The 27,507-nt window shown below is 43.2% G+C and overlaps 1 protein-coding gene and 1 long non-coding RNA gene across 8 annotated transcripts in view; one reads left to right on the top strand and one right to left on the bottom strand.

Moving 5' to 3' along the window:
- The window catches only part of LOC105838807 (protein Fe65 homolog), a 154,360-nt gene that overhangs the window by 38,942 nt on the left and 87,911 nt on the right, over window positions 1–27,507 (bottom strand). For all 7 annotated transcript variants that reach the window (XM_012684646.3, XM_012684651.3, XM_012684650.3 and 4 more), the window contains one exon: window positions 14,737–15,070. In XM_012684646.3, the coding sequence (XP_012540100.2) occupies window positions 14,737–15,070 (334 nt within the window). The remainder of the gene's footprint in view (window positions 1–14,736; window positions 15,071–27,507) is intronic.
- On the top strand, window positions 1,019–14,398 carry LOC118646842. Its single transcript, XR_004964267.1, has 2 exons — window positions 1,019–9,125; window positions 9,493–14,398. It is a non-coding gene; the product is annotated as an uncharacterized LOC118646842 (long non-coding RNA).

Below are 27,507 nucleotides of genomic sequence, written 5' to 3'. Positions count from 1 at the left end.
GCTGGTCAAAAGCGCACGGCTGAAATGACTTTGTCGTGTATACGAAATGCGGACAGTATCCCGTGTGTTCCCCGTAGATGGAATATTCGATAGCTACGATTTCCGTTTCCGTGGGTTTGTCGAAAATTCCCCGAGACTCCTGTAAACCACAATACCATTCGATAATTCCTCCGTTTTCGATGAAAAGCGAGAAGCATCGCAATCCAATTTCCTGCAGCTAACCAGAAGAAAATTCACGCCTGCACATGTTTCGCGCATATCGCGATCGTTTATTGTTAATTGAGTCGACGAAACGGGACAGTCGATATCCTGTTGGCGGGCCGGCGCGCGCGGCGATACGATCCGGCGTCGTTGGCGGAATGCGAACGAGCCACGGGGTTTTGTCAGCGAAATAACGTGTCCAGCGAAATATCCGCACGTTAGGAGAGGTGCCGCGAATAGACGGACGCGCTGTCGTTGTGCACGGGAAACGATTTCGACGTGTCCGCCTTTTTCCCCCCTCATCGCGTGTCCCCGAGCGAACGCGAAATCTCCGATGGATTCCTATTATTCGGGACGCGTATCCGCCGCGCGGAGAAAACCAGCCGTCATTAAAGCGACAGCCTGTCGATTAGATTGGACGACGGCTAAGCGAATCGAAACGGTTATCCCGATTTCGATTCTCGCGCGGAAGGAGGGAAAATTAAACCGCACGAGGGAAAAGCGTTTAAGCGACGATAAAGTATCTTTTCGATGCGGTATGATGTGTGTTTTTCTTCGCTACTGTATCATTTAGTCCATCCATCAAATCCAGGATGTGATGGATGAGTGGGAAGCTTGACATTCAGGGCGATTCTTTTTAAGAAAGGAGGGATGTACTGAAATTAAAACGTCTGAAATTGCCACGATAATGATTAAAAATATCAAAAAGAAAATACCACATGTTTAAATATTAGTTTTATATTATCGTGTGATAATTGATCGACAAAAATAAAAGATTTTTGAAAGGTGAAATGAGTAGGAAATATTATTATACGTTGAATTAAATAAAAGACGTCTTTATACGTCTGGTAATGTAATTATCAATATAATTCAATTTAATGCATAAAAATAATTTTTTAAATAATTTTACCTTTCAAAAATCTTTCTGTTGATCAACGTTATGCAAAATTACGTACACCAAATAACGCAAGAACCATTATCGGCATTCGTCGGCTAAATTCGTCGAGCGCTTTTTGTACCATATGCAGCTGCAATTAAGAGTCTCGGAAGTTTAAGTCGTGAAGTGCCAAGTACACTCCGTGCACAATTTTCCTTGTATCGTGTTCTGGCGAGGAATAACTTCCGGGGTGAAATAGCGAAATAGCGTGTTCGTTAATTGCAATTAATGTGCAGTTATCGACTAAAAAAAAAATGCTTCATAAAAAATAATAAAACTAAAATGCATGGACGTATAATATTCCTCTATAATTTTTACTACATTATAACTTTACATTTAGTCGCAGTTAATAATTTTTCCAAAACGAAAGGTGCGCGAAATGAATATTGCACTTGAGAAATACGGATCTTACATTCCTACTTCCGCACGATCGTTCGCCATATAGTGCAACGGACCCAAAGGGGCAATGTTCTTTTCGTATTGAGTTTAACGCGCTCCGGGCACCGTTATCGGATTGCACTCGATCGGGACTGCGGGTGCAATAGCAATTAAGGTGTGCAGCGATGGCGATTGAGTCCCCTGTCCGTCGCGGCTGCCCGACCTGTGCCGGCCTTTTTCCACTGCGCCGCGACGTTAACGCGAGGTAATTCAGCGAGCGGGACGAGAAATTTTGTATCGACACACACTACACGGGGCGGCGTTCGATCGACGAGTTACGAGCCGGTAGTACGATCGATCCTATCACGTTACACCGAGACTAACGGAGACGAATGGCCGCGGTCGATCGGGAGACGTCCTGACTTTTATCCTCGCCGCGCAAATGGCAGCTTATCGAGTGCACGAGTATCGTAATTTTCTGCTCGCTGATGGACGGGTTCGATTTAGGGAAATGGCGGGAAATGCATGATGTAAGAGCAGCGCAGATAAATTGCGTTTTATCGTTAAACATGGGGACATACTTGACGAATGTGCGCGAAACAAATTAAAATGCCGAATGATATAATTCTGAACGTAAATGATAAGAAACGTAAAATGGGAAAAATTGAAGACCCACGTAATTACGAGAATAAATTTCTTTTTTCCTGTTTTTACCAATCAGCAATTTCTTCTTTTAATCATCGGGATATCCCGCGAAAATGTCTTATCTCGGGAGAAACATTTTCCTTTACGAACCACGGCGAGCGCGCGCAGCTGCTGATGGTATTCCCGCCATTAAAATTTAATAAAGACATCAAAACGCTTCCGTCTCTCTACCTCCGCTCGAATATCGCATTCAGGATAACGGGCTGCGATGGTTTTTGTCGGTTCGGCGCTGACGCCTCTCCTCGCCGCCGTCGGGTTTTGAAAATGGCTTAGACTGGAATTTAAGCGCAGCCAAATAAGCTGCCCGGTTCAGGGCAGCGGTCGTTCCCGGATAATGCGATTTATCGGCGTTCTGCGCAATGCAGCGAAAACGGGCGATGAATATCCGAACGGAGATCGGACGCGGGAGGAAGAGAGAGAGAGAGAGAACGGGTTGAGCTACCATGGAATTGATCGACGAAAAGGAGAAATTCGACCCTCGAGCCATTTTCGTACGAGCGTGTACGCCCCGAGCTCCTAGCGTGCGATATCTTCGAAGAATGCATTTCGTGCAGCCTTCGTACGAACGGTTACTATCCTATTTCCCTGGAATTTTCGTTGTGTTGACTTTATTAGCTAAATTAGCCTTTAATGAAAGGACTAGACGTAGCGAGTAAACGTTGCAATGAATTATCAAAGCTAAACGATAAAATAGCGTGATTATTAAACACGGAAAGATCAAATTTATTATCTAACAGTTTCGGTACAAACCAGAAAATAAATTCCATGTTGAACCATCAAAATAATTACGTAGAACGCTCAAGCACGATATAACATTGCTGTACAAAGTTTCGACACTCTAGCAACAGTTTGAACGTTCAATATAATTTTTTAATAGTCTCATGTAACGTTTAACTCTGTGTTTCAGTAATAAAAATTGTTCTTTCCATTTATAAATATACATCCTTGAATTTGTGTTTTATATTTCCTTCCTTTTAAACATTCATAACATAATGATGAATATTTGAGATGATTTATGTAGTTCGACACCGCTGCTGTTCCATCATTCATTGTTATCAACGTCAAATACCGTGAAAATGTAACGAGAGAAGCTCGATCCCTCATTTTTTCGAATGTACGTATTCACGAAGGGCCAATGCACATTTGTACAATATTGCAGCTTAATTTAATTCCCGCGCGAGAGCGCGGAAAAGCGCTAGTTATCTGCCAGTTTCTGCCGTTTATTATTCACGAGTTAAGCGAGTCCGCGATACTTCTTTCCCGTGACGCCACGGCGCAATACAAGCACTTTAATAACGGCGTTGCCCCGTTTTCTCCCTCTTCCTCTCTCTCTCTCTCTCTCTCTCGCCTTCTCTCTGTTTCCCTCTGTTTGCATGGCCCTGCGGAGCGACAGAGTGCAGCCGATCCCGTGCCTACACCCAGCCATTTGCATAAAACAGGTCGCTATTTATCGCCTCCTTGGAATAATGAAACTTTACCGGAAGCGATTCTGTCGCGTGCGCCTATTCTGCGGAACTATTACGGAGTATTTGGTACGGCACGATTCGCCGTACCGTAGGAACGGCATGAAAGTAACACGGTCGACGGTGGAAAACAATTTGCCCTGGCTGCGTGCATTAGCGCGTTTTGAGAAACGCCCGTTAACACAGCACGAAGAAACGGAAAATGCGAGAAACCGCTCGCGGAAACTATCGAGTCAAGTGAGCTTACATTTTGAGATTAAAACAGAGCCGGTAAAAACTTTAAAGACCCCCTTCTACATGTGTTAATTGCAGCGCAAAAAAAAAATATCAACAAAAAAAATCCTGGGTTATATCGATTGTTTTGCAATTGAGGTAGCTTATAAAACGTAAGTATGCTGGCGCACGGACGGAAAATCAGGAACGATCGCGATGGCATTTTGCAGCTCGCTCGAACCAGGTTAAACGAAACGTCGACGGAACGTTTCGCGTTGGCCTCTCAACGACGGTATTTTAATAACAAGCCCTGCCACGTTCGGTCTCTCGCATGTTCGTCCGTAGTACACGGTACAGTTGCGTCACGCCGCCGCCGTCGTCGGAGACTCCCCGCCGGCCTCTCTGCCTCTCTTTCCTCTACGACGATGCCCCGGCGATTTGCATGAAATTGGAGACCCTACGGCGAGGCGGCCGGCACGTATACGCCGATCTCTCGTTAGAATGGAAATCGGGGATTGAAATTTTCAGTGGCGCCCAAACGCGGCGGGCGGCCGTACGTGTTTCACGCGGCGCGCGATTATCCGACTTTGGCGCGATTCGGGTTTGCCTTCTCGAGTGTACGCGATGAAGAATAAAACAGGTCTGCTCTCTAGGAAATTTCGGCGGATCTGACGTGCCAAATTTTTCCGACCCCGTCGTCGCCGGATAAGACGCCTCCTAATCCGCCTCGTGTTTATCGGCACCGTATTTCGCTCTCTCCGGAAAGAAAGAAGCGGCTGGAGAAAAAAGAAACTTTTCGACATCGTGACTTTCTTCCTTTCTTTCGAGCAAGAACTTCGTAAATCTGTTCTTTCGTAGAGTTGTTCTCTCTTTGCGCGCTTCTAATCGTTTTTAAGTGAGTACGATTTTGTCAAGGCATCTAAAAATTTAGTTAAATACAGATTTGAAAATAATTTTGTCGGACGATCAAACATCGCTGCGAAAATTTTTACACCATAGCAATTCATTTGACCATCCTCCATATAATCTAACAATTAAAATTATTTTCAGATCTGTATCTAGCAAAATTGTTCGCCCCGCGTGTAGAAACGTTAGGGCGGACGTGATGAACTTCGATGCGGTAAGAGTGACGATGTAACGACGTCGTGTTTTACACTTGATAGTCGTGTTATACATCGTGTGATACGATTTAATTATATTAGAGCGCTTGTGTGATACCGTTTCGTCAGCCGCGCTGTTGCATTTCCTGTGCGCGGAGCGTAAACCAGGGAATATTCCGCCGCAATTTCAACCGTACGTCTCGCGCACGGCTTAGAAAGTCGTTGCTGCGACATAAAATATAAATGCGTATCGATTTTACATCCGCGGGAATACATGCGACATGATGTCACAGTGAATAGTTACGTTTCTCCCCCCTGTGCCTGCAACTGCATTACGTCTCCGACAATGTTTCCATTTGTATGGTGTATTGCCGAAGACGTATTCAATACCAGATGCATTCCGAATCGAATAAAATGTGCCTGGCGTTGCGCGCGATTCCGCGAACCACGGCGATATGCAATGCCATTATTATACTCGGTCGTGGTTAAAAGGGAGATCTTTTCCCCCTCATTTAATTCCACATCCGCGAGTATAATCGAACGGGAAAGGTTGCGCTAAATTTCATTTGAGCACAGAGCGAGAATAAATTGCCAATTTATCACATGCGCGACCGCGGAAAGATTCGTTCGACGGAAGGGAAAAGAGAAAGAGGGAGAACGATCGATCGATAATCCCTAATGATCGTTCGATCTGCAGCCGCGAATAGCCACGTTGAAACTTTTATCAAGCGTTAGGCGACGTGGAGTCTCTACATAAATTCAGCGACGTATACGCCGGTGCATGTGCAACGGCACCGGGGGAACGCCGCATTATTTATACGCTCGCGTTCGACGTTACGCCAACGTCGGAGATACTCGCGGCCCATAAGCTCGCTCGCGTGTGTCGTCTCGTAAACGCCGCTCGCAAGCACGCACACACACACACACACACACACGCACACAATGCCACAAAGTGGGAGTCTCTTATGATCGCGCGAGGACTTGGAACTCGTTGCCCCGAAAGTGACGTACGCCTTAACGGCGGCGTGGCATTTATCCTCCGCGCGGTGGAATCTTGCAACGGTTTATATCCCGGTTGTATCGCGTGTCTCGCAAATTCGGCTGCGTTTTCCCCCCGTTCATAAATTTATTGAGAAATACTTCCGGCCGCTGTTTGTCCGACTGTGCCGCCTCTCCATTCCGGGCGCTCTCTCGGAACGTCGCGGGTGCCGTTCGGGGTCTGACTATTTATCGATTCGTACCACTTCCATCCGCACCGCGGATTCATGCGCGATGAATAAAAGAGAAGGAAGAATGACGGGCACACAAATATGATCTCAACCTCGCCGAGAGAGAACGCTCGGAGCGAACGAGTCCACGTCAGGTATCTACGGCGGATTTTTATCGCGATGGCGGCAACGAATTGAATTTGATTTTAAGAATTTAACGGCCGTGTCTGCCTTAATCGAACTACATTGGCGTAAAGATAGTTCCCTTTATTCGCGTGAGAATTCAATTCGCGACTTGGAGATGTAAACAATTTATATATCCCTCTCTCGGGTATGTAATCAATTTTAGTTGGTTCACTCGTCTCGGAGAGCTAAAGATAGACGAACGACACAGCCGTTATATTGAGAATCTTTTGTTATCTATTGAAAGCTGTTATATTGAAAATCGACGAAACGTGCCCGAGTTTATTCCGGTCGTTCGACCCCTCCTCTCTCTTCTCTTCTTTCAGTTTACTCGTGCGACTTTCAACGCGTGATCGACGGCGACGTCGCGGGACGAAATTTCAAGACCTCGGGTCGCCTCGTAGGAAGATAAAGACAGTCAAGGAGCTGTCGTTGGGGGTACGTTGCAGGTAACGACGTTAGGAGATTACGGCGCGGCGTTGACAACGGCGACGTAGTCTATCATAAATTTCCAGGTCGTATACTCCGCCAGACGGGACGTGACAGGCTTGAAGGATACTACGCGCGAGTGTATAAAAATTCTAGAGTGCGTCACGCGTGGGTGATCCTAGATTCAATCGCGTTTAAAGATGACTTCTTTAAAAGCGTCATTCCACCCTGTTTGAAGTAAACGCAGTGTATTCTGTGTATCACTTGTATATAAAAGTCTATCGTTACGATGATTTATTGATATTTGTATTATATTAAATAATGTTATCTAACAATGTACTCAAGAATCTGCGATAAATCTGCGCTTTCGCTTAGATTTTAAGAATTAATTAAATAAAATTTATTATTATTACGTAATTAAAGCATAACTCTCCGGAGGCAAGCTCGCGCGGATTTATTAATTAAACATATTACGTAATAAAATATAAAAAAATGGATTTCTTTTAATTTCTGATGTTTGAAAATTATTTAATTTTTAAAACAGTCTCAGTTTATAATAAAAGAAAATAAAATTATGGTCAAAAGTCACTTAAAATGTATTTCAGAGTATTTTTCAAGAAATGAATTTAATGAAAATAATTGTCATGGAAATGCAAGTAATTATAATTATTTCTGCTTAATAATTTTGGAAGGAAGTCGCTCCTTCGCTTAACATCGCGCCACGAGATGAAAATTGCACCGAGTTTCTCTCAACGCGCGAAGTTAGAACGTGTCGGAGATCGCGGGGAAACACTCCCCTTCCGTACATCTCGTTCGTGAAAACGAGCGTGGCAAAACCATGGAAGGAGGTGTCAGAGGTAGCGGCGCACTTTCCTTCGGTAGGACCTCACGTGGAGGGTTGCGGTCGCAGGGGTGCCACGGAGACGGAAACGAAAGAGAAGGCGACGGAGGGTGAAGTCTCTCCGTCGAGGAGAGAAAGCGCGGGAGAAAGGAAAGGAGACCGAGAGAAGGGAGACGGAGAAAGGGAGGGGGAGGGATGAGCTTTCCTCTAAAGAAAAGCTGCCCTAACAAAGGCGCCTTATTTCACGCCCAATGTATCCCGCCTCAGACACGATCGTTAAGATACCTATCCCTGCGAGGTGCGAGCTGTTCCTCCAAGCTCCTTTCCACACCCCACGAGTTTCCTTTCTCTTTGAGACCCTCGAGAACGGCGCGTCGTTCCTTATAGGTTTATGCCTTCCCGCCTGCAAAGCGTCCGCGCGACGAGGTAGTCGGAATAGCGACAATTCTTTAATTTCACCTGACATTTCAGGAATCGGAAACCCGCCGATTTGTTTAAATCAAATGATCGCTCCTTTTTTTCCCTCGGCAAAATTTGCCTTTCTACAATAAAGCTTTCTAAGCCATCATAAACTCTTCTTCGAGGACAGCTGTGGTATTATTAGAGATTCCGGTGATCTCTGACCCGTCAAAGTAGCTCATCGTTAGCCCTCGATAAAAATAAAAGAAAAGAGAAGAAAATGGACCTAATGGTACGAAGATGAGAAATGGACGGTTATAGCTGATAAAAAAACCTTATTGCGACACTCTCTCTCTCTCTCTCTCTTTCTTCCCCTCTCTTTCGCTCTCGCCCGGAGCCTGTGTCCGATATAGTGCTGTGGGGTGTTTCGCAATTCGCACTCGACGCCGAACAGCGCTCCGTTCCTTATGGGCTTATGCTTCCTGAATGGAGCTGAGCCCGGGGGACTTTATCGGAATATCGGTCGACAACGTCGTTACGAGAGGCGTCGCTTTGTGCAGTTGGCGCGATTCTGCCCGCGAGGGCTGTTCGCGAATACTTCGCGCATATCGCTACCGTTCACCAAGGGGGTCGTACGGGGGACGATTATAGCGCGATAATAAAAAACGAAGAGAGCTGGCTACTCCCTCGCCACGATAGATCGCACCCGCGCGAAGCGAAGAGCAAAGAAGCGCAGCTGCATGAAGTTATCCGCGGTATTGCGCGGAACGAGACACGCGACGAGCGACACGAAATTTTCTCTTTACGAGCGGGACAGACGTCGACGTCGTGTATTTCTTGCTTTCTTTTTTTTTTTGTTCATTTTACATCATAGTCCCGAAATACGGCTCCTTTTTCGGAAAGGCGCGTCATATCTCGCGCGACGCTCCGCGCATGGGGCTGATTTACGACGAACTGTAAATGTAAGTTTGACAGCGGGTTTTTATCGAGGGACTAACGGCGAGAGAGAGAGAGAGAAAGAGAGAGAGAGAGAGAGAGAGAGAGAGAGAGAGAGAGAGAGAAAGAGAGGTTTTTATTATATCGCGACTTGTGCCCTTACTCCTCCTCCTCCTCCCTCTCCAAAATTTGTTTACTCTATTTTTCATGCGGCAGCCGCCAATAGAGAACGCGAAAGCTGCAGGAATTGGGTTCTCCGCTAACTCGTTATTCAATCGGTTTTATCGGAAGGATGATACAACACAAAAAAATCCAATTTTGTAGAGGAGAAAAAGCTATTTTATAAAAGCGTGCGAAACAAATTGATTTCCCGTCGGTGTAACGCGCGGCGTCGCTCTTGCCGCAACGCGCTTAGAATTAGATTCTTTTTTATGTCGGCAAGACGCTCGATCTTTTTACAATTTCTCTCTCTCTCTCTCTCTTTTCCTCGAGTGTCCAGAGAATGATTACCCAGAAATGAGAGCAAAGGGACGTGTACAAAAGAGGGAAGGATGTGATATAAGTGAATATGGATGGTGAGTGGTAACTGTGTTTTGCCGCAGGCCAGATAAGCTGTCAGCTACCGATGGAGATTGATGCGTCCCACATTAATCTATAGCTTGTCTGCCCTATTTTTTCCGTCGCTACTAACTAGATCTACTCTTTCGTTGGATGAAAAGTAAATACGCTCGATCATATTTTATTTCCAAGACCTCACTTACTTAGTCTCTGCACTAAATGAATAGAATTTTTCACTGAGTGAAAAATATTTCTTTTCGCCAAAAAAAAAAAGCAGATGCCTGAAACTTTACGCGACTATGGCTACGGTCCACTTGACGCTACAAACATTTCGAAGCATTCTTTGATTGGTCAATTCGTAAAATTCTTTATTTCGATTGGTCAATCAAACGTTTCGAAGCATTCGTAGCGTCAAGTCGACCGCAGCCTATGAAATTTAAACGGCTCGTTCTTTCTTTATTATTTTAGACGTGTAATCTTTGCGATGCTTCTCAGTCTGTTTTCGTTTCATTCGCTGGTATCTAAGTAGCCGAAGAGAAGTTCGTCGTGGAATTACGAAGAAAGCGTTTAATTTAATTTCAAGAGGAATGGCGCGCGAGGGAGGGAATTATCTTAGGCGTCGTAGCGCGCCGTAACTTTTGTTATCATAACGGAAACTAGTGATGCGAAATCGCGAGAGTCGCGACATAACTCAGCCCCGTGCACACACATTCAGCCCGATAACCTCGTTTCGCGCGTTATCAACGCTTCCTTTCTCGCGTGAAAATTTCCACTTTTCATCGGCGGTGCCTTGCGATGAAACGCGATTTACTCTACGACTTCGTACCGGTTTTGAATTTCATGAGAATACGAGCGAGTAGCGAGTTCTCATTGAAAGAAGGAGAAAAAGAGAGAGAGAGAGAGAGAGAGAGAAAGCGAAAGAAGGGAAATGCACGCGGCGTTTTACCTGAATTTTTAGAGCAATGCGGAATTAAAACGACTTTTAATTGGCGGCAGCGCGGCGCGCCTTTGCAGACTTCTAATTTTTTAATTCGGCTCTTTGTGCGCTCGTAGACTACCTTTTTATTCGTCGACGAAGAAAATGCATTTTCTCGTTAATATTTCTTTGCTCTTTGCCGAGACCGCTCCGGCGAATATATGAAGAGGGTTATCCGGCTATTAAAAACGTAACGACGCTTTCATAATGAAATCCCGTACTTTTTTTTCCGGTATTAAACGATTTCTTTCTGTACATCACAATTTTCCAAGCGCAGTCGCTTATTTATTCCTACGAAGCCAGATGAGATTTGCGCAAGAAGCTATCTTCTAACATAAATTAATGGTGTACATGATAATCCTATCTATTTAAAAGCTTTCGTGGAAAAAACTCAGCAAAGCTGTAATACGCTACGCAAATTTAAGTCTATAAAGCAATTATAATAGTTTTTAAATATAATTTCTTTACTATACCATGAAATATGTCGTAAATGTTAATTTTGCATAACGAGCCATAGCTTTGTTGCCTTTCTTCTGTGTTAAAATACAGACAACTTTTTCGGTACTGTGTATTCAGAGCAATTATATCTTCTGTGCTCTTGCAACATAATCTAATTATCCAAGCTCTACTCTGTGTACGTTGTGTAATAAACTCTCGAATGGCAGCCAAAGTTTGGCGCATGGAGGGTTCGTTTCAAAGAAACACGCTTTTTCTTTCCCTCCACGTAACCGGTAAGTTTCCCCTCGCGCATTTTGCCGGCGACGTAACCCGTTTGGTCTCCGGGACGTCACCTCCGCCCTATCGCGAACAAGGTCGGAGGTTGTAGATGGCGAATCGACAGAGGTATGAGAGATAGCGCCCGGGCCCGAACAAAGTTTGTCGCAAGTTTAGATTGAGTTCAATCTCCGTGCACACACATACACATCCGCACACGCACGCACAACACAAATGCATACACCGTGCCGCCACCTTCCTCGCACCTTCTAGCCTATCGTGACTCAACCGCCGTGCTGGTCCTTTCTCGGCTCCTTGTACCCCAGTACGGCTAGCTTATCGCCTAATATCCAACCGGAGGTGGAAATGTCGAGGCGTTTCGTGCCCACCGTCGTCTCTCGAGTTCGCGCTTCTATGCCTTCTGGCCCTTTCCGCCCGCCCTCCTCCTCTCTGAAGGTGACAAAGTAGCCGTCCAAAGGCGGAATTGTGCGGCGCGGTCATAAAGTTTTCTTCTTTTTCCTAGAAACTATTGACGCCCGGGATGCTTATCGGCGAAAGCGGTTTAACGTCACCTCTCGGCCACGTTTAACGAGCCCCTCGCGAGGGCTCAATGCAACCGCGGCGGTTGCTGATGGTGCGGTTTGCTAATGCATTTCGGGGATTGCATTGTACCTACATTGCGTGTGGAAAATTGACAACTTCTCGAGAATATGTAGAATGTGTAAAACTCTATAATTTTAATAATAAAAACTCGATAATATCAATGACATTTGTAAATAAAAAAGGTGTGTAAAATCTGCCGTAGAAAAAGTTCGAATATTGAATCTTACTCGGTGAAAAACCGTTTTCCTTACGCTCGTAAAGTCGTCGCACGACTCGGCGTATCTTAAAAAATAAAACCGCAATTTGTTTATCCGCCACGCACGTCGAACGCGCGGGAATGAAATTACCGATTCGCTCGAACATCGGTGCAATCGTGGAGCTATATTCCGGATGTGTCAAGCGCCTAACGACGTAACGTTGCGTACGTTAAGAGCACATCACGTAAATCAGGTTAACGTGGTACCGCTATGAAAGCCTTCGCCGGCTCGTCGTCGGTGAAATTCGCCTTTCGCCCCTCTCCCTTCCGCTCCGCCGTGCCCGTAAAATTCGATCAGGAACGCCGTATTCTCGTTGGCTGATGGCGTCATTACCTTACTTCGCCATTTTGCCGACAACACAGCGAACAAGGGAGCTACACGGCGGAGGAAACGAGTCGCGCGTTTCCCCCTAGGAATTTTGTGGGATGAACTTTTTCGCGTGTATCACGTTCAATGGCGGACAGAAATGTTTCTAATAATACTTTTATTTCACTGGTATATGTACCATTCGTGCGTTCGCCGTGAAATAAATTCTAGTTTAGCTTCCTGGAGCTTGGTTTTAAGCCCAAAGTGTCGTCCTACATTTCTAAATCGCGCGGCTGACTTTGGATTCTTCTCTAACGCACGTTGTCGCGCATTACGCTAAAAGCGTAAGGGAATAAGCTTGAAGAAAAATATAAAAGAATGGAGATTGACGATCCAGAAAGACAAGACACTATTGAGAAGAAGTAACGCGGTGCGGAGGCAACCAGACGTTGGGCGTTTCCTTAATTGCATTTTTATGCTCGCCCGGATTTCCGGGTCGGCGAAAAAGGTCCGAGGGTCCACAGCGAAGAAAGGAGTTTATTTTACCGAAGGCGGAGAAACTCCCTCTCTCACGAGTCCGCGGTTAACCATTAGTGCGTCTTGACTCGAAATAAACGGAATCGACGTGCGACGTGATCTTTGCTGGGTCGGAGAATTTCGAGCACATATAAAATATTCGTTTATAATGATCGATAAAAGAACAAGAAACACGAAAGATATTTTTATATTAGTAAAATTCTAACAAAATTTGAGAAAATATTATAAAACTAATTAAAATAAAATTTTTTAAAATATATAAAATTAATAATTTATTAATTAAGAAATAAATTAAGATTAAAATAGATTTTTGTTCTGTTATTTAGATACTTTAGATCTAATTAATAAAATATATATAATTTTAATAAAAAATGTATGTTTCAAAGTTTTGAGTGAAATGTATTGAGCGAAGAGATATTCCAAACTAATTATGTAAAAGTCTGAAGAGGCAAATTTAATTTCAATCTTAACTGAAAGTAGATTGAACTAGAAGAAGACGATCATGTCTTGACCTTTCGGAAAATCTCGTTTCCACTGTTAATGAGGGGCCAAGAGTTCAACAATCTCACTTAGATGTTACGAAGCACCGAAAGATATACAGATTTAAAAAAATTTGATTTAAAAAATAGTTGCAAATAAAAATGAAAGAAAAGTTCACGCGGCACCTATATCTTATCTTCCGGGCAAAATTAAAAATTAATTAGACTTCTAGGTTGACGTACCTCGAACACTTCTCAAGTTTCAAAAGCAATCGCATTATCGTACGCTGCATAAAGCGCGATGATAATCGGAGACATGATTCTATACTTCGTAACTTCATAATATTTTCACAACGTTATTAGTGTTCTACAAGTTTCCCCATTCCGGATTGCGACTCCTCTCCGTCACGTTTCCGATTTCATGAGTGGAATCGCGTTTCCGTGTTATCCTAAATATCCCCGGAAACTCGATAGCGTAGTTGGACAATGGAATAGAGTCCCGATGGAAATACGAGAAAGAAGAGAGAAGTGAATTCCAGCTGCACGGGGCTGCGCCGAATTCGTGTAACAGTCGCGAATAAGTTCGAACTGTCTTGTAACATCGACCGTCCGTTCTATCGAGCTGTCTCTCTTCATTCCCCCTGTGCTCTCGCTTCTAGATTTATTGAAATTTTATGCGGTATCCCGATGAGGTCCGACTCGAAAGTTTTATCGACGGCCGCTATGGGTGGTCGGCCCTTATATTACGCGGGGGAAAAAAAAAAAGAGAGCGAGGGCCGGCTTCTATTTCGCTTGAAGCTTATATTCCATTTTCCTGCGTTCCAGAGAAAAAGAGAAAGAGACTCGCGGATATCTCGGGTGGTCGAAATGAAAAAAAATAAAAACCCTATAGAAGGCTACTTTCTGATTCATACGATCGCGGGGTTACGTATTTTTTGTTCTTTTTTTTTTTACCGGAATTATATTGAGATAATTTTTTCAAGTGTCAAAGATACTAAGCCTCTTTCAGATAACACGACTTTCGCGTTTTTACGCTGCCACTTTTATAAACCTACACGTGGGGAAATCTCAAATGGAGGTCATAAAAAAATTAACTCTGCGTTACCGAAAGCAAAATCGCGATAACGCACGTCGGTACGTTTCTCTGTTGAAAATCAAACGATACTTTATCGTGCACTCGTCCTATCGCGCCCTTAATTTTCACGCGCGGCAATATCGTTCTATCAGCGTGCATCGAGAAACCCCATTTATCGAACGCCAACGAGAGAAAGAGATAGAGAGGCGGAAAACGTGACAGAGCTAATGGCACTCACCCTAGGTTATGGTTGTCCGTATTGTCGGGAGCGTCGTCCGTCACGGAATCCTGCGTGAGGGGGCCCTGGGTGACGTCCACCCCCATGCTGCCCAGATCCAATGTGGCGTAGGTTCTGCGTGCTTGCACCCTCGTTCCACCGCCGCCTCCCCCGCCGCCGCCGACGCCGCCACCACCGCCGCCGGTCACCTCGCCGCTTCTACCACCGCTGCCAACCAATTCCTGATACAATTCATCGTACAGAGAACTGCCGTTTCCATTGCTGTTCAGAGCATCGTCGAGCCTAGCTGGATCTAAATGGTAGTTGGGATTTTCGAAGGACAGAAGGCCGTTTTCTGCAACAAAACGACACATCTCGTTAGAACGATCTGAATTATTTGCGATATAATATATTGGAAACGTGTGTGTATTACGTTCTGTCTAGAATCTAGTCACATTCTGTAATCTATTGGATATATCGTAAAAATAAAGATACTTTGTCTTTGATGTACGTTTTATTATTTTTTAAAATAATTTAATAATGCGTATAAAAGAGTCAACATATAAATTGTTCATACTCAAGATTTATGATTACAAAATATCATGAAGTAGACGTGAAGTTTCAAATTATGGGTTTAATCTCTGTTTCGACCCTCTTCAATATATGCATAGATAACAATAAGCAGAAGATAATCAATATTGACATCTACATTTATTTTTCGATAAAAATAAAAATGAAAAAATTTGGCAAACTAAAAAATGTCTTCCATCAGATATAGCAGTTTTTCTATTTTCTGATAATTATAATTGTCTTTCTTCGCAACACAACCAAAATAAAAAATAAACATCTGAGAAATTAGGTCTTAAAACTGGCACAATAAGTTGATTTTCCTTTTCATAAATTATTTGTTTTTAATATTCATTTCGATATATGGAACTATTAAATCAATTAAATTAAAAATTGTCACATCAAATTGTCCAGTAATCTCAGTAAAGATGGAAATTCAAATAAAGTTTAAATAAAGAAATTTATACAAAAATTCGTTAACTGTATGATATTTAATTAATAATTATTCAATGATATTTTTGTAACAGCAAGTCTTGGATAAACAGATCAACAATCTTCATGTCGATTTTTATAGGTATTATTATATTCTTTTGATTTACCTTCTTCAAAGACCAAATTTCATGTTTACCAGATATTATTTTTATATATGCTTAACTGTTATGCATGCACTGAAACGATCGAAGATATTATCAATGCAAAGTGCCCAGCTATAACGACTGATGGAATTAATTATTTAGACAATTTCAAGGCAATTCTTACGATAATCCTCAATCACGCAAATGGAAATGTTGGAAGAAATAAAACACAAAAGGACGAAACGAATAATCAATAGAGAACAGACATCGCGTTTGAAAAAAATCTTTATCTTGTCTCACGGCGACTCAGAGATAATTGTATTCGCGCACTCATCGTAGGAAATTAGGCATCGATTTTGCGAAACGCATGCGTAATATGACTCGCCGACTTTCCTAGCTGACGTGACTGCACGTGAGTAATAAAATAGTGCCGTTTTCTCGAGAACGGCCATTACTTCGCAGAAATCTCGTACGGCCCGATTGTTTCGCGTGCGACGCCACAGCGCGCGCGATTCCGCGGCTTTAAATACCAGCAGATAACGAGCGGCCAAAGGTCAAGGCTCTCCGAGAGTTATGGAAGACCATGGTTGTAGATGCGATCGACCGCGGCCGTCGGCGCATGCATGGGACGTCGCCAAAGGTCGCCCCGATACGCGATATCGATACGCGGTCGACCGCCACACTCTCTCCCTCCCTCCTACCCTCCCTCCCTCTTTCTCTCTCTTCTCCAATATCGGAATGAACGCGTCTCTCGCCGTTTTAACATTACGAAATGTAGAAGAGACGGCGAGAGACGGGCATCGTTTCACGTTTGATGAATCGAATTCCAGATATAACGGAAGAGACGCGCATAAGCGTCGAGAAATTGCGAGAGCCGCTTGCCCGCATGACAAATGCTTGGAAGTTCGGCTGTGTGGCCCTCGCGAAAAACCGAAAGACCGAACACCCCGGGAGTGTCGGGGAATCCAATTTAAGTTCGCGCTAATCTATCGCGGCGCGGCGATTACGGTAAGAAAGCTTGTCGTTGGAGATCGTCGAAGGCGGAGGTATTATCCGGCGGCGCGAGGAGAGTAATGGGCACGAGCGTTAAAGCTTTAAGCTCGCCCGGGATAGATAGCCAAGTTAAATACTGCCGCAGCCGCGGTTATCCGATATTCCGACTATCTTCGCGCGGGGTAACTCGCACGGAATACTAATAAAATTTATTCAGCGCGGTTAATATTGGGGCGGTGGAGTACACCTCGCCGGTTAATACGGAGCCCCCGCCGACCGCAGGCATTTACATCGCGCGGCTATTATGATTGCTCGTACAAGTTCGTTTTAGTTGGCGTAGCTATCGGCACAACCGAAAAATCCAACGAAAAATAGCTCTTTCGCTTCGAGGAGGCCTCGATCCGTTTCGTCATCAAGCGCCTCCGTCATCATTCAAACGATCCACCCCGATCGATGTTCCGCGCTACTCGCGCTTACTCACTGATAATCCTGAGAAAGACGACAACGGCGAGAACGACGTTGCACAGGAGCCGACAAAGCGAGTCCATGCTGGTCTGTGTGCGGCTGTCATGTTGGCGGAATAGCTCGGGCCGATACTCGGCGATACTCTCGCGAAATAATCGGCTAGAGAGGCGGCTTATCGTACGCCGCTATACGTACGCTCGGCGAGCGCGCAAAGCAAACGTGTGCGGGGGATCCGGAGCTGAATCTCTCTCCTTGGCCTCCTTTGTCCCTTCCTTCCTTCCTTTCTTCCGTCCGCAATTCTACCTATCTGGTACCTACGTCTATTCGTCTCGCTCGCGCCAGCTGCTATCGACTCGGCCACCGTAAAGCCTAAAACTCCTCGCTTTCGAAAGGAGCCTCTTTTTCATCCGGAGTGACTCGCGGCGCGAAGCTGATAGGCCGAACTAAAAATACCGCAATGTTCTGTTCCATTTCGTACTATCAATTCTGTACCTGAGAAACGCGAGAATTTTAACGGGAAAAAAAATTTCCCCTTTGAATTAAATATAAATAGTACATCGGAGTCAGAAAATTATGAGCTTTTTGTTTCTTTCGCGCAGGGGAAATAGAAAATTTCACGGCTCGGAAAAACATGTATGTAACTGATGTGATGTTGTAAAGTCGCAGACAGATGCGGGGGAACGTGAATTTGCGAATGTTCATTCGGTCCGCGTTCGCTCGGCATCGTCAATAAACACCATAGTTTCGCGTTTATGGTAGCCACGATCGCGACGTAAATACCAATCGCGAATCTGCGATTCGAGAAGCGAACGAGCAATGCACTCTCATCATCCGCGTCGATACGTTCTGTCATTCAAATAACGTTCGCGCACACGTAACGATCTTCCCTTTTATTTATTTTTTTTTTTTCGAGGGTCGGGTTAGCGTACGGTCGCAAAAAAAGCCTATTAACTTGTTGCACATGAAACGGCGGTAAACGAGTTACGCGGTGAAAAATACGAACTTCCTTCATGAAAGTTAATAATATAAAAAAAAGCGGAACTTAACTGATCATTTAGTTTAATAGATTAATTGCCGCCGCTCATTTTGTTTACAATGAAATGGCGGAGACGCCTCCCCTTCGCTAATCGATCAAAACTTTGCAAAAATTAATCATCTTGTTACTTTGAATTTTTCTTTGTTCGATACAGACAAGGAGCAAACATGTTATTAAAGTGTTCCTTTTCGTGAAGAGTTAATTAATTGACTAAAATCGTATTTTCTTCATATCTTAATATTATTGTTTAATTTTCGAGAGTAGCAATTGTTCGTGTAATTCATGTAACGCTATAAATTTATTATTCGTTGAAGTGTTGGAAAAACCGTTTAACAATTAAAAGACTATTTAATTACGTAATTATTTTATGATATGCAATACTCCGCTACACTAAATGCAGTAATTAATAAAAGAATGCTTTATGAAGTTTATATTTGCAACCGTAACAATTACTGTACGTGCGCGTTATACAAGGGAAACTAAAAGTTTAATTACACGATATTCCACGAGTTACTATAATTTTAATCACTCGTTTATAAAATAAAATGTGTCTTGTAAACATGTTTTACACATACTACTTGCAAAATATTTAAAAATATCCTCATGTTTATTTTTTATTGCACCATTTCAATTTATAAAAAATACTCCTCGCACACACGGTACAACTTTTAACCGTGAATTCAATTAAACTTTTATTTACAAAAATCAACATGCCCCTTTTTCGAAAGTTCGTTAGTGTTTGACGAGGATTTGTAATTTGCGAGAAATTTGACAGGTGGCCACGTAATAAAACGAAATCGAAGAAAAAGAATAAACGAATCAGCGAAAGGGCCGACAAATTGTCTGGCGACATTCCGCCGCCATGTGCTCGTTACAGATACGTGCGGGCGGCGACTGCACTCGACTGAATGCATCTCGTTATTTTTGTCGTGTAAAAATCCTGGCACGCGGAGAGAGGGGTTTGTACGGCGCGGGATGTGTTTTAAAGTTCGGGAGCACGTCCGATGCGCGAGAGGAGCTGAGCGAAAAGTATTAAGGCGACTGGCGAGAAGGAAGACTCTGAAAAATACCCTACGTGCTCGTTAAAATCCCATCTTAAAAAATCTCTCACGTGGCGCGACCAGACGCGCGTTGTGTCTGAAGGAGGCGAATAAAATGGGAGACGGAAATAAAAATTGGCCGCTTGGACGCGTTTAACGAGTTCCGTAACGTAAGAAGTTTTCCTTTGGATAAAATATAACTTTGTCACATATCTTTGAATTTACTTCGTCACTCGGTCGCCTATATCTTCGAAATGCTACTTTTCTTCCCGCTTAACGGGAGAAAAACAGTAACACATGAAGCATACAAAAATTCTATACAGATTTCATTGGAAACGTCCGAGAATATTTTCGCAATAAACCTGCGTCTAAAATTTAAATTCTACACGCGCCGCTAAAAATAGAATTTGAATTGTAAGACGTTCCGACTTTTATATGAACCTTTTATCTTGCAAAAGTTTTGTATATTTCCCAATATAATACGAGATTAAAATGGAAAATCGTCGGATCAACGGAAAGGCAGAGGTTTTCTAATGAGAATCGGTTGCGGGCGAGAGATTCGCAGGCTACCTGTTACGAAACGTTATGAAGCGACAGCGTAGCGTTGTTCCACGAACATGTCTCGTTATGTCGCGTGAAATGAAGCAGTTTAAAGTTTGAACGCCTGTTAGAATCGCGGAAAGGGCTACGCGTACGAGACAATTAAGAGCGGCAAGGATAACACCGGAAATGCGGGCAGTGTTCGAAGTTATGTCACGGGATGTTCCGGAATTCATTTGTGAGAGCGAATTCCGCGCTTGTGAATTTTGTTTGGATTAAACAACTTTGCACAGCAAATGGAAAATTGTTTATCAACGAGTAAAGTGCATGTACATCTAATTGCGTTATTGTTATAACATTTGAGATACAAACGTTCAGAAGCTGAAAACTTAATATTGCTATATGAAAAGGATTTTTTGTCAAAAATTTAGCTGGATGCAGATATGAAAATAATTTTGCTAGACTATCAAAATAATTATGTAAAATAGTCAAATTGATTGCTAGGACGTCAACATTTTTTACAGATTTGCTCGTCATGCTTAAATTTTCTTCGTAATTATTTTAATGGTTCAAAAAAAATTATTGTCATAATTGTATTCGCACACGCAGCTAATTTTTAAATACTTTAGCAAAATTGTTCTTTCCCTGTATTACTATTTAATTAAAAATAGCAAAGTAATAAATAAAATAGATGTTTTACTAGATTTTAGCAAGAAAAGTCTTAGACGGAAACGTGACTTTCCGCAAAGAGCTGAATCGAATCGGGGTACAGACGGTACAAATTGGCTGCGGGCAAAACTGCTCGCGTTCCAGTTCGCGGTGCTCCGGGCAAAAGTGCACAGGCGCAGTTGCAGTTGCATACTTTGGGATGCGTCCCGTTATTTCGTCGCCCCGAAGGAATCCGCACACACCGAAGTCCGACCGAAAAGTGGGCTGCTGCGGAAAGTTTTAAAGTTTGGACAAGCTTCCCTAGGAGAGGAGGGGGGAGGGGAGGGATAAGAGGGAAAGAGCGAGCCGGAAGCGAGCAAGGGCGAAAGAACGAAGTTTACGGTGGATGGAGAAGAGTGCTGCAGGCAAGGAAGGCAAGAAACAGAAAAAGATAGAGAGTGGAGGAAGGCGTAGAGGGGCAAAAAGCTCTGTCACCGCCCTCGATGAGTCACCCTATCGATTGCTCGAGCGAGTGTAGGTAAAGCTGACGGAGGTGAGGGTGGGTTTTTTACCGTGCGCTTTTCTTCTTACCGTCGACGTCCTCACGTAAATCCTTCCTACGGAATATTAAGTTTCATAGACGCGGAACAACCGACCCCCATTCCTTTTCTCCTCCCCCTCCCCCTTCGCTGTTCCGCGAACAAAGGGCGCGTGCCGAGCGAACGATGGCAAAGTTCGATCGGTGAAACCGACCGTTTGTTATCCCGCCACTTTCGTTCTTAGACGATTTTCTTTTCACGGTCGAGTTCGACGAATGAGTACCGCGAATACGCACGAATTCTAAATAAAATTATGCACTTTTTTTATCTTATGAGAAACATAATATGATACAAAGCAATAATCCAGAGACGAAAAAGATATTTTAGAGCATTTTATTAACTAGATGAAAGTGTATGGCGCATTGCAGTAAAAGGTGGTTACGAAAATAAGGTTGATGCGTACACTCGAGTTCTTATCGCAAAATTCAAACGGTTAATCGATTTCTCCAGTGCGCGATTATGCGAAGCGTAGAAGTTAAAGTTTCCTCGCTTCATCCCGCCGCGCGGCACTACCCCCTTCCCATAACAATGGAGTTACGGACTTAAATGTCTCTCGCACGGAAAACCATGGAGAATGGGGTGCGAAGAACCAAGTGCCGCGTCTCGTTATGGCGAAAAAAGGCCGTGGCAATTCTGAAAGCGGTCGTTAAGCTTAACGATGTGCGCAAGATGGCGGCGGAGAGACGGTAAGGTCAAGATTTTTCGGCTCGCGTTCTACGGCACGGCGATCTCTTATTCACGTTGCAACCTTATTTCGCAATTCCACGCGAGCGTATTGCAGGAAAATTACCCGGGTTCAATCAGCAGCACTGGAAACCTGAATAATAGATGTGGCTTCTAGTCTCTCATTTTTAATATTCGCAGAAGCACGAATAATTGTCTAATATATTCATTTTAATGTAACTTTGCGCAATAAATTACTTAAAATATAAATTAAAAAGTTAAAATCATTTATAAGTTGTTACAATTTAAAGAACGATATTTTAATAAATAAAAACATTTGTAAAAATTGTCAATGTTTTTTAATAGGCAAAATAAAAGTAAAAATAGTATTATTCGGAGCGATATTTTTTAAAATTTTCTTTTAAGGTAGAATTTGACAGTTAGTTTTGATTTTTTCTACTCGTAAAAATTGAGGTAAATAACAGACAAAATATGAAAAATATGCATACATTCTTTCCTTGCGGACAGTAGCATATTTTAGATAAAACACGTCCTAGTCTATGCAACAAGATTATGGCTCTGCTGCCTCCATTGACGAGCAGGCGATGACCGTTTGACGTTATCGGGAGAAGTGGATAACAACGAGTGTATGAAAGGGTTACGGCCGGCCGTGGAGGGCCGATTAGGTCTCCGGAGACGAAAGGAGAAGGGTTGATATGGCGCGGCTAATAGCACTTAGGGGTTGCGTGCGGCGCCGCACGTGAATGGCGCCGGCACGTCTAAGCGCCTCGACGCCGAACTATATTTTCCGGGTATATATACGTATATACACACGTCATTCGCGCGATCGTTGAAGGAATCGCTGAACGAGTCTGGTCTCGGACAAAGAAAGAAAACTACTGAGCAAATGCGTAGGTTTTACATACTCTTCGGGGAAGCCAATCTAAGTAATCATCGTGGAAAACGCCGCGACGATTGAAAAGAGATTGAAAAGACCGATTGCCTTCGCCTGAGCCACACACATGCCGTACGAGTTACGCTCGAGGTTTTCTTAACGAGCGCGAGAAAATGAAAAACATTTACATGAAGAATTTTCCCCGTGTCTCGCCGGCCCGTGTGATCATTCTGGAGAAATTCCGAGAAACGCAACACAGGCGCTGTTTGCCGAGCTCGCAATTAACTTGGTTTTTGTCTGCACCTGCGTGCATCGAGATACTCGCGTTTGCTTCTTTTTTTTTTTTTTTGTAGAATATAAACATTTCAGCGTTTAAGCATCTAGCGTTGAGCACTTTTGTGGTTAATAACTTTAAAACTTTAATTTGAGAACGGAGGAAATTTGCGCGTGAATTTTGAAACGTGTCTTGATAATTTTAACAAAAATATTCCAAGAATAATTTTCCAAGCCACAGGTCGCATGGGAATGAAGCAATGTAGTACATCGTTTCTTTCAAGGCGCCAGAAGCTACGGAGAAGAAACTCAACGATGACGGAGTATCCCATTCCAGCCAACTCGCGCCCATAAAGATCGCTCGGCAAAATCGAAATTCCTGTGACGCATGATGTTGTAGAGAGGACTTTAACGGCAGAGATGACGGAGACGATATTTTATTACTCAAGCGCGACGCGACAGTTTGATGGCGCCGATGCGATGCGCGGGCGACAATAAAATCTGTTCAGTGGTAACGGCCGAACCTCGGCTGGACCGGGGGTCGAATAATGCGTTTTAACATACGAGCTCTGTACCGGAACGATGTAGCGTTTAAAGCGTCAGTCCGTGCTTTATGGCACGTGTAAAGGTACGTACAATGAATATGAATAAGTGTTCATTAAATTCGCGGGGTGGCAGCGGACTGTTCGAACCTTCAGCCTCTTTCCGTCTAGGACATTTCACTGCTCAAACTGTTTGCTGCTGTGCCGTTCTAAGGATAATTTATACTGATGATCGAAATATTCAACAACCATTCGAATAGCTAAGAAATTTTACAACGAATATAAATGTTTCAAGAGAATGATATTCGAAATAACATAAAAATACAAAAATATAGAAATTTAACGTGAAAATAATATTATATCTCTCAATTATAATTAATTTTTGTTAGTGGTACTTTAAGGAAATTAAATTTAATATCTCGTGTCAGTCAGCCTGTTGTAACATTGCAGAGTTTCTCCACAAAGCGTGACGGTGTCAGCATCAAAAATTTTAATTTAATTAGCTACTGGTTCGTTACATATTTAAAATGTATTTTCCGGTGGCGGAAAAGGTATTCTATTTTTCAGCTCGTTTCGTCCAGACCGTACAACGGCGGCTACTTCTCTCATTGCCATTTGCTGATGCAATGGGTGATTTAATTAAAAGTGAGAACACCCAGTATAATAACGCTTTCATGAAACGACACATCTATCGCAAGCAGATGGAAAGATATACAAGAAAAAAAGGGGTTTGAAAATGTAATTTTAAATATCGTACACGTTCTTATCTTGCGATTAGTTCTGAAATGTAACTTATCTAATTGTACAACCGAGTCTAATAATTACAGTAATATTTAATTTACCACTAATATTAAATAAACCACTGATTTAATTAGAAAATATTCGCCTACCAAAAAGTAATTCTTTGTTTCCAAAACACAAATGTGGAATTTTTCGTGATAAAAGCGGCTTGTTCTCCGTCAAATCCTTGACTATCCTAGGTATTTGTTTTCGCGTAGTTGTACAAAAAATATCGTATGAAAATATGTGGGAGAACATATTAAAAACCAAAACAAAAGCCGGAACTGCCTTTGTAAGATACTGGCACAAAGCTATTCGTCACTGTCTAACGGCCCGAGTTATTGATCCGTTAGTAGCGTACGTAGCGACATAAGCGAGAAATTCGTGTTATTGTTAGTCGAGATATGTAGAGGAAGTCGTCCAGATAATTGATGCAAATTAAGACCCATTAGTTCCAAATAACATACCAGAATATTATTCTGATAACCTTTATAAATTACAATTCAAATGTCTGCTATTAATTTCTCGTTTCTTATTGGAAACAATGACTGTTTTATTATTTTCGATGTTCTTTCTTTAATATTTTTCTCGATTGCATACCGATTTTGATTAAATACAAGTCCTTGTGTGTGAAAAGTCTTAAATGTAAAATACCATGCTGCACAATTCTTAGCGATTCTTTTCACTTATGGCGGATCCCGTAAGTGAAGCTTCGCGACGAAAATTATGGGGTTTTCCCCTCGATGAGCACGCAGTGTCCTCGTTAGATTCGCATTTAGATCAAAAACCGTACCGCCGTAATGAGCCAAGTTCGAATGTCGTTTTTTCCTATTTGGTCCCTCCCTTCGCGGCGTCGCGACGCCACCCGAGTCTGACATATGTACTCCTAATGATTCCCATGGCTGGATTCCAGCAGGCGGCAGTTTTATCGAAAACTTCTCGAAATTCGCACAGCTGACCGTCCCGATTCACTATCGCTTTATGGAAGAAGTTGGAGGAGACACGTCGAATTAGTCGGGGGGAAAAAAAACGCGGAAAAGCACACGTAAAGTTTTGTCTCGTTTGAAGTGTCGTAATAGCGCGATAATTTTTCGCGCGATATTGTGTACCGTTCCATAAAAATCATCAATACCGAATACACACTATGTGCTTCCGACACCAGAAGAGTGGGTGGAGAATTAAAGGGAACTTTACGAGGAGCGCGTAGCGTAAAACCCACATAAATCGCACCCCGAGAATTCCGACAAAGTACCCTTGAATATCCCTATCGCGGCCGCGAGCTATCGATTCGAGTCTGAGCAAGCACGACGACTTATACGCTACGTGTCTTGCCGACGGTACGCGGGACTTCTCTCGCGGTACGCGAAAAATAATGGGACACCATAATTTATTTTTATATCGAGGGACGATAAATCGCAATTTTACGGTGTCCCGTTAAGACTTTAGTACGCCCGCGATGGAAAAGAGCAGTACGTGTCGCCGGCCGAGTCCGTGGGCTTTTCCACTCGTGCGCGTCGCGGCGATTTTCTATTTTCCGATCGTATCCCTTGTCCACAAAGTAGACCCCCGGTGATTGGCGTGTGTTGGCCTAAGCCGCGGCTCGCCAGAAAAGACCATAGCGTTCGATAAAACAAAAAAAGTAATAAGATGACGAAGTAAATAAAAGTAACGGATTATTAATTTTTCTAAGCTGATAATTATTACAATATATGAAGAACTAATGCTCAACTCATTAAAGACACTTTATAATAATGAATAATTTAATTCTCGTAATCTTCTAAATTAAAATAAAGAAGACAAAATTGATACATATTTAATCTAAATTTTGAAAAATGTTAATTGATTTAATTAATTTCTTACAAACGATGACAATATTTTAATAAGTCTGAAAATATAGATTAATATTTTTTAAAGTTAGGAAAAATTTAAGATCGTCTTACTTCCTCTTTCCCTATTTCTAGATGAATGTTTTTTTTTTGTATTGTTCTTCGCGAGACGTAACACATCGACCTGTGTCAGAGCTTTCGCACACCTCTACTACTGGCGACGGTATATGCGTTACAGATTAATTCACCCCTTTTCGGCTTTTTCTTAATCCTCGCGTCGTCGAGTTCGCACCAAGTTGCCCATGGCTCCGTATTGCTCCAACTACTTTACGTCCAGACTTTTTCACTTTTCCCGTATCTTGCTTTACGGTCGACGTACACGCCTCGAGTAAATCTGCGCGTTACAAATTTATTAAGGTAGCGTTGCAGATTAGTTCACCATGCGTAAACGCGTACAGCTCAATTAAATCTCCCTTTTCCAGGACAAATAGAATAAAATTACATAATCCATACCCATCGATTACGGTTAACGCGCTCTTCCCCGTGGGCTTACAGGTAAGGGGGTGATTTATTCTCGACGGTGGTTTCGCCGCGGGAAAACATATTGTCGCCTAAGAACCTCATCCCATCTTCCCGCCACTTATCCTGGGTCTAGCGTTTTACGACCGCCCGTTTCGCCCGCTGTGGTCTTGTCGTGGATATTTCTCGGTAAGGTGTTTTTGACCCTCGCCACCTGCATCCCCATCAGACAAGCCACCCCAACGGCTTCGTTTGTCCGTCCGTAGGTACGTCTGGCGTCTCGCGCACCTTAACCCCTTAATGCCCATCGAGCAGCACGTACGCCCGCTACGACGGTCTTAGAGGCATCTTTCGGTTTTACCGTGCACCCGTAAAAGCGATATTGCAACCGGTCCTGGTGAAATTTTCACCAGTCAATCCCCCGTCCCCGGTCGCTTGCGGCTCGACTAATCCTTTTAACTATCAGCCACCGACTTTTCCAGCCCTTTACGACGCCACGACTTTTACCGACCACGTAGGAAACGTCGGCATTACATGAGACTTCCCTCTCTCCTCCCCTTCTCTCTCTCTCTCTCTCTCTCTCTCTCTCTCTCTCTCTCGTTTAAGTGATCTTAAACGATAGCGGATATTATTTATGAATACGCTACTGAAGCACGTTTGAGTCCACTGTCGGATAAATTCAATTACTTGAGTAATTTGCCAGATAAATTTTAAGTGCTAACATTTCGCAAGTACGAGGAGAAAAGCATTATGCATTAGGTTCAATAATTATAACGAGAACCACACAGTAAGAACGTAATGTACGAGGGAGGATGGACAGTTAAGGGCGCG

Source organism: Monomorium pharaonis, chromosome 8 (assembly GCF_013373865.1).
Source record: "Monomorium pharaonis isolate MP-MQ-018 chromosome 8, ASM1337386v2, whole genome shotgun sequence".
In the NCBI taxonomy this organism is placed as follows: Eukaryota; Metazoa; Arthropoda; class Insecta; order Hymenoptera; family Formicidae; genus Monomorium; species Monomorium pharaonis.
This window is presented reverse-complemented; position numbering and strand designations above follow the sequence as displayed.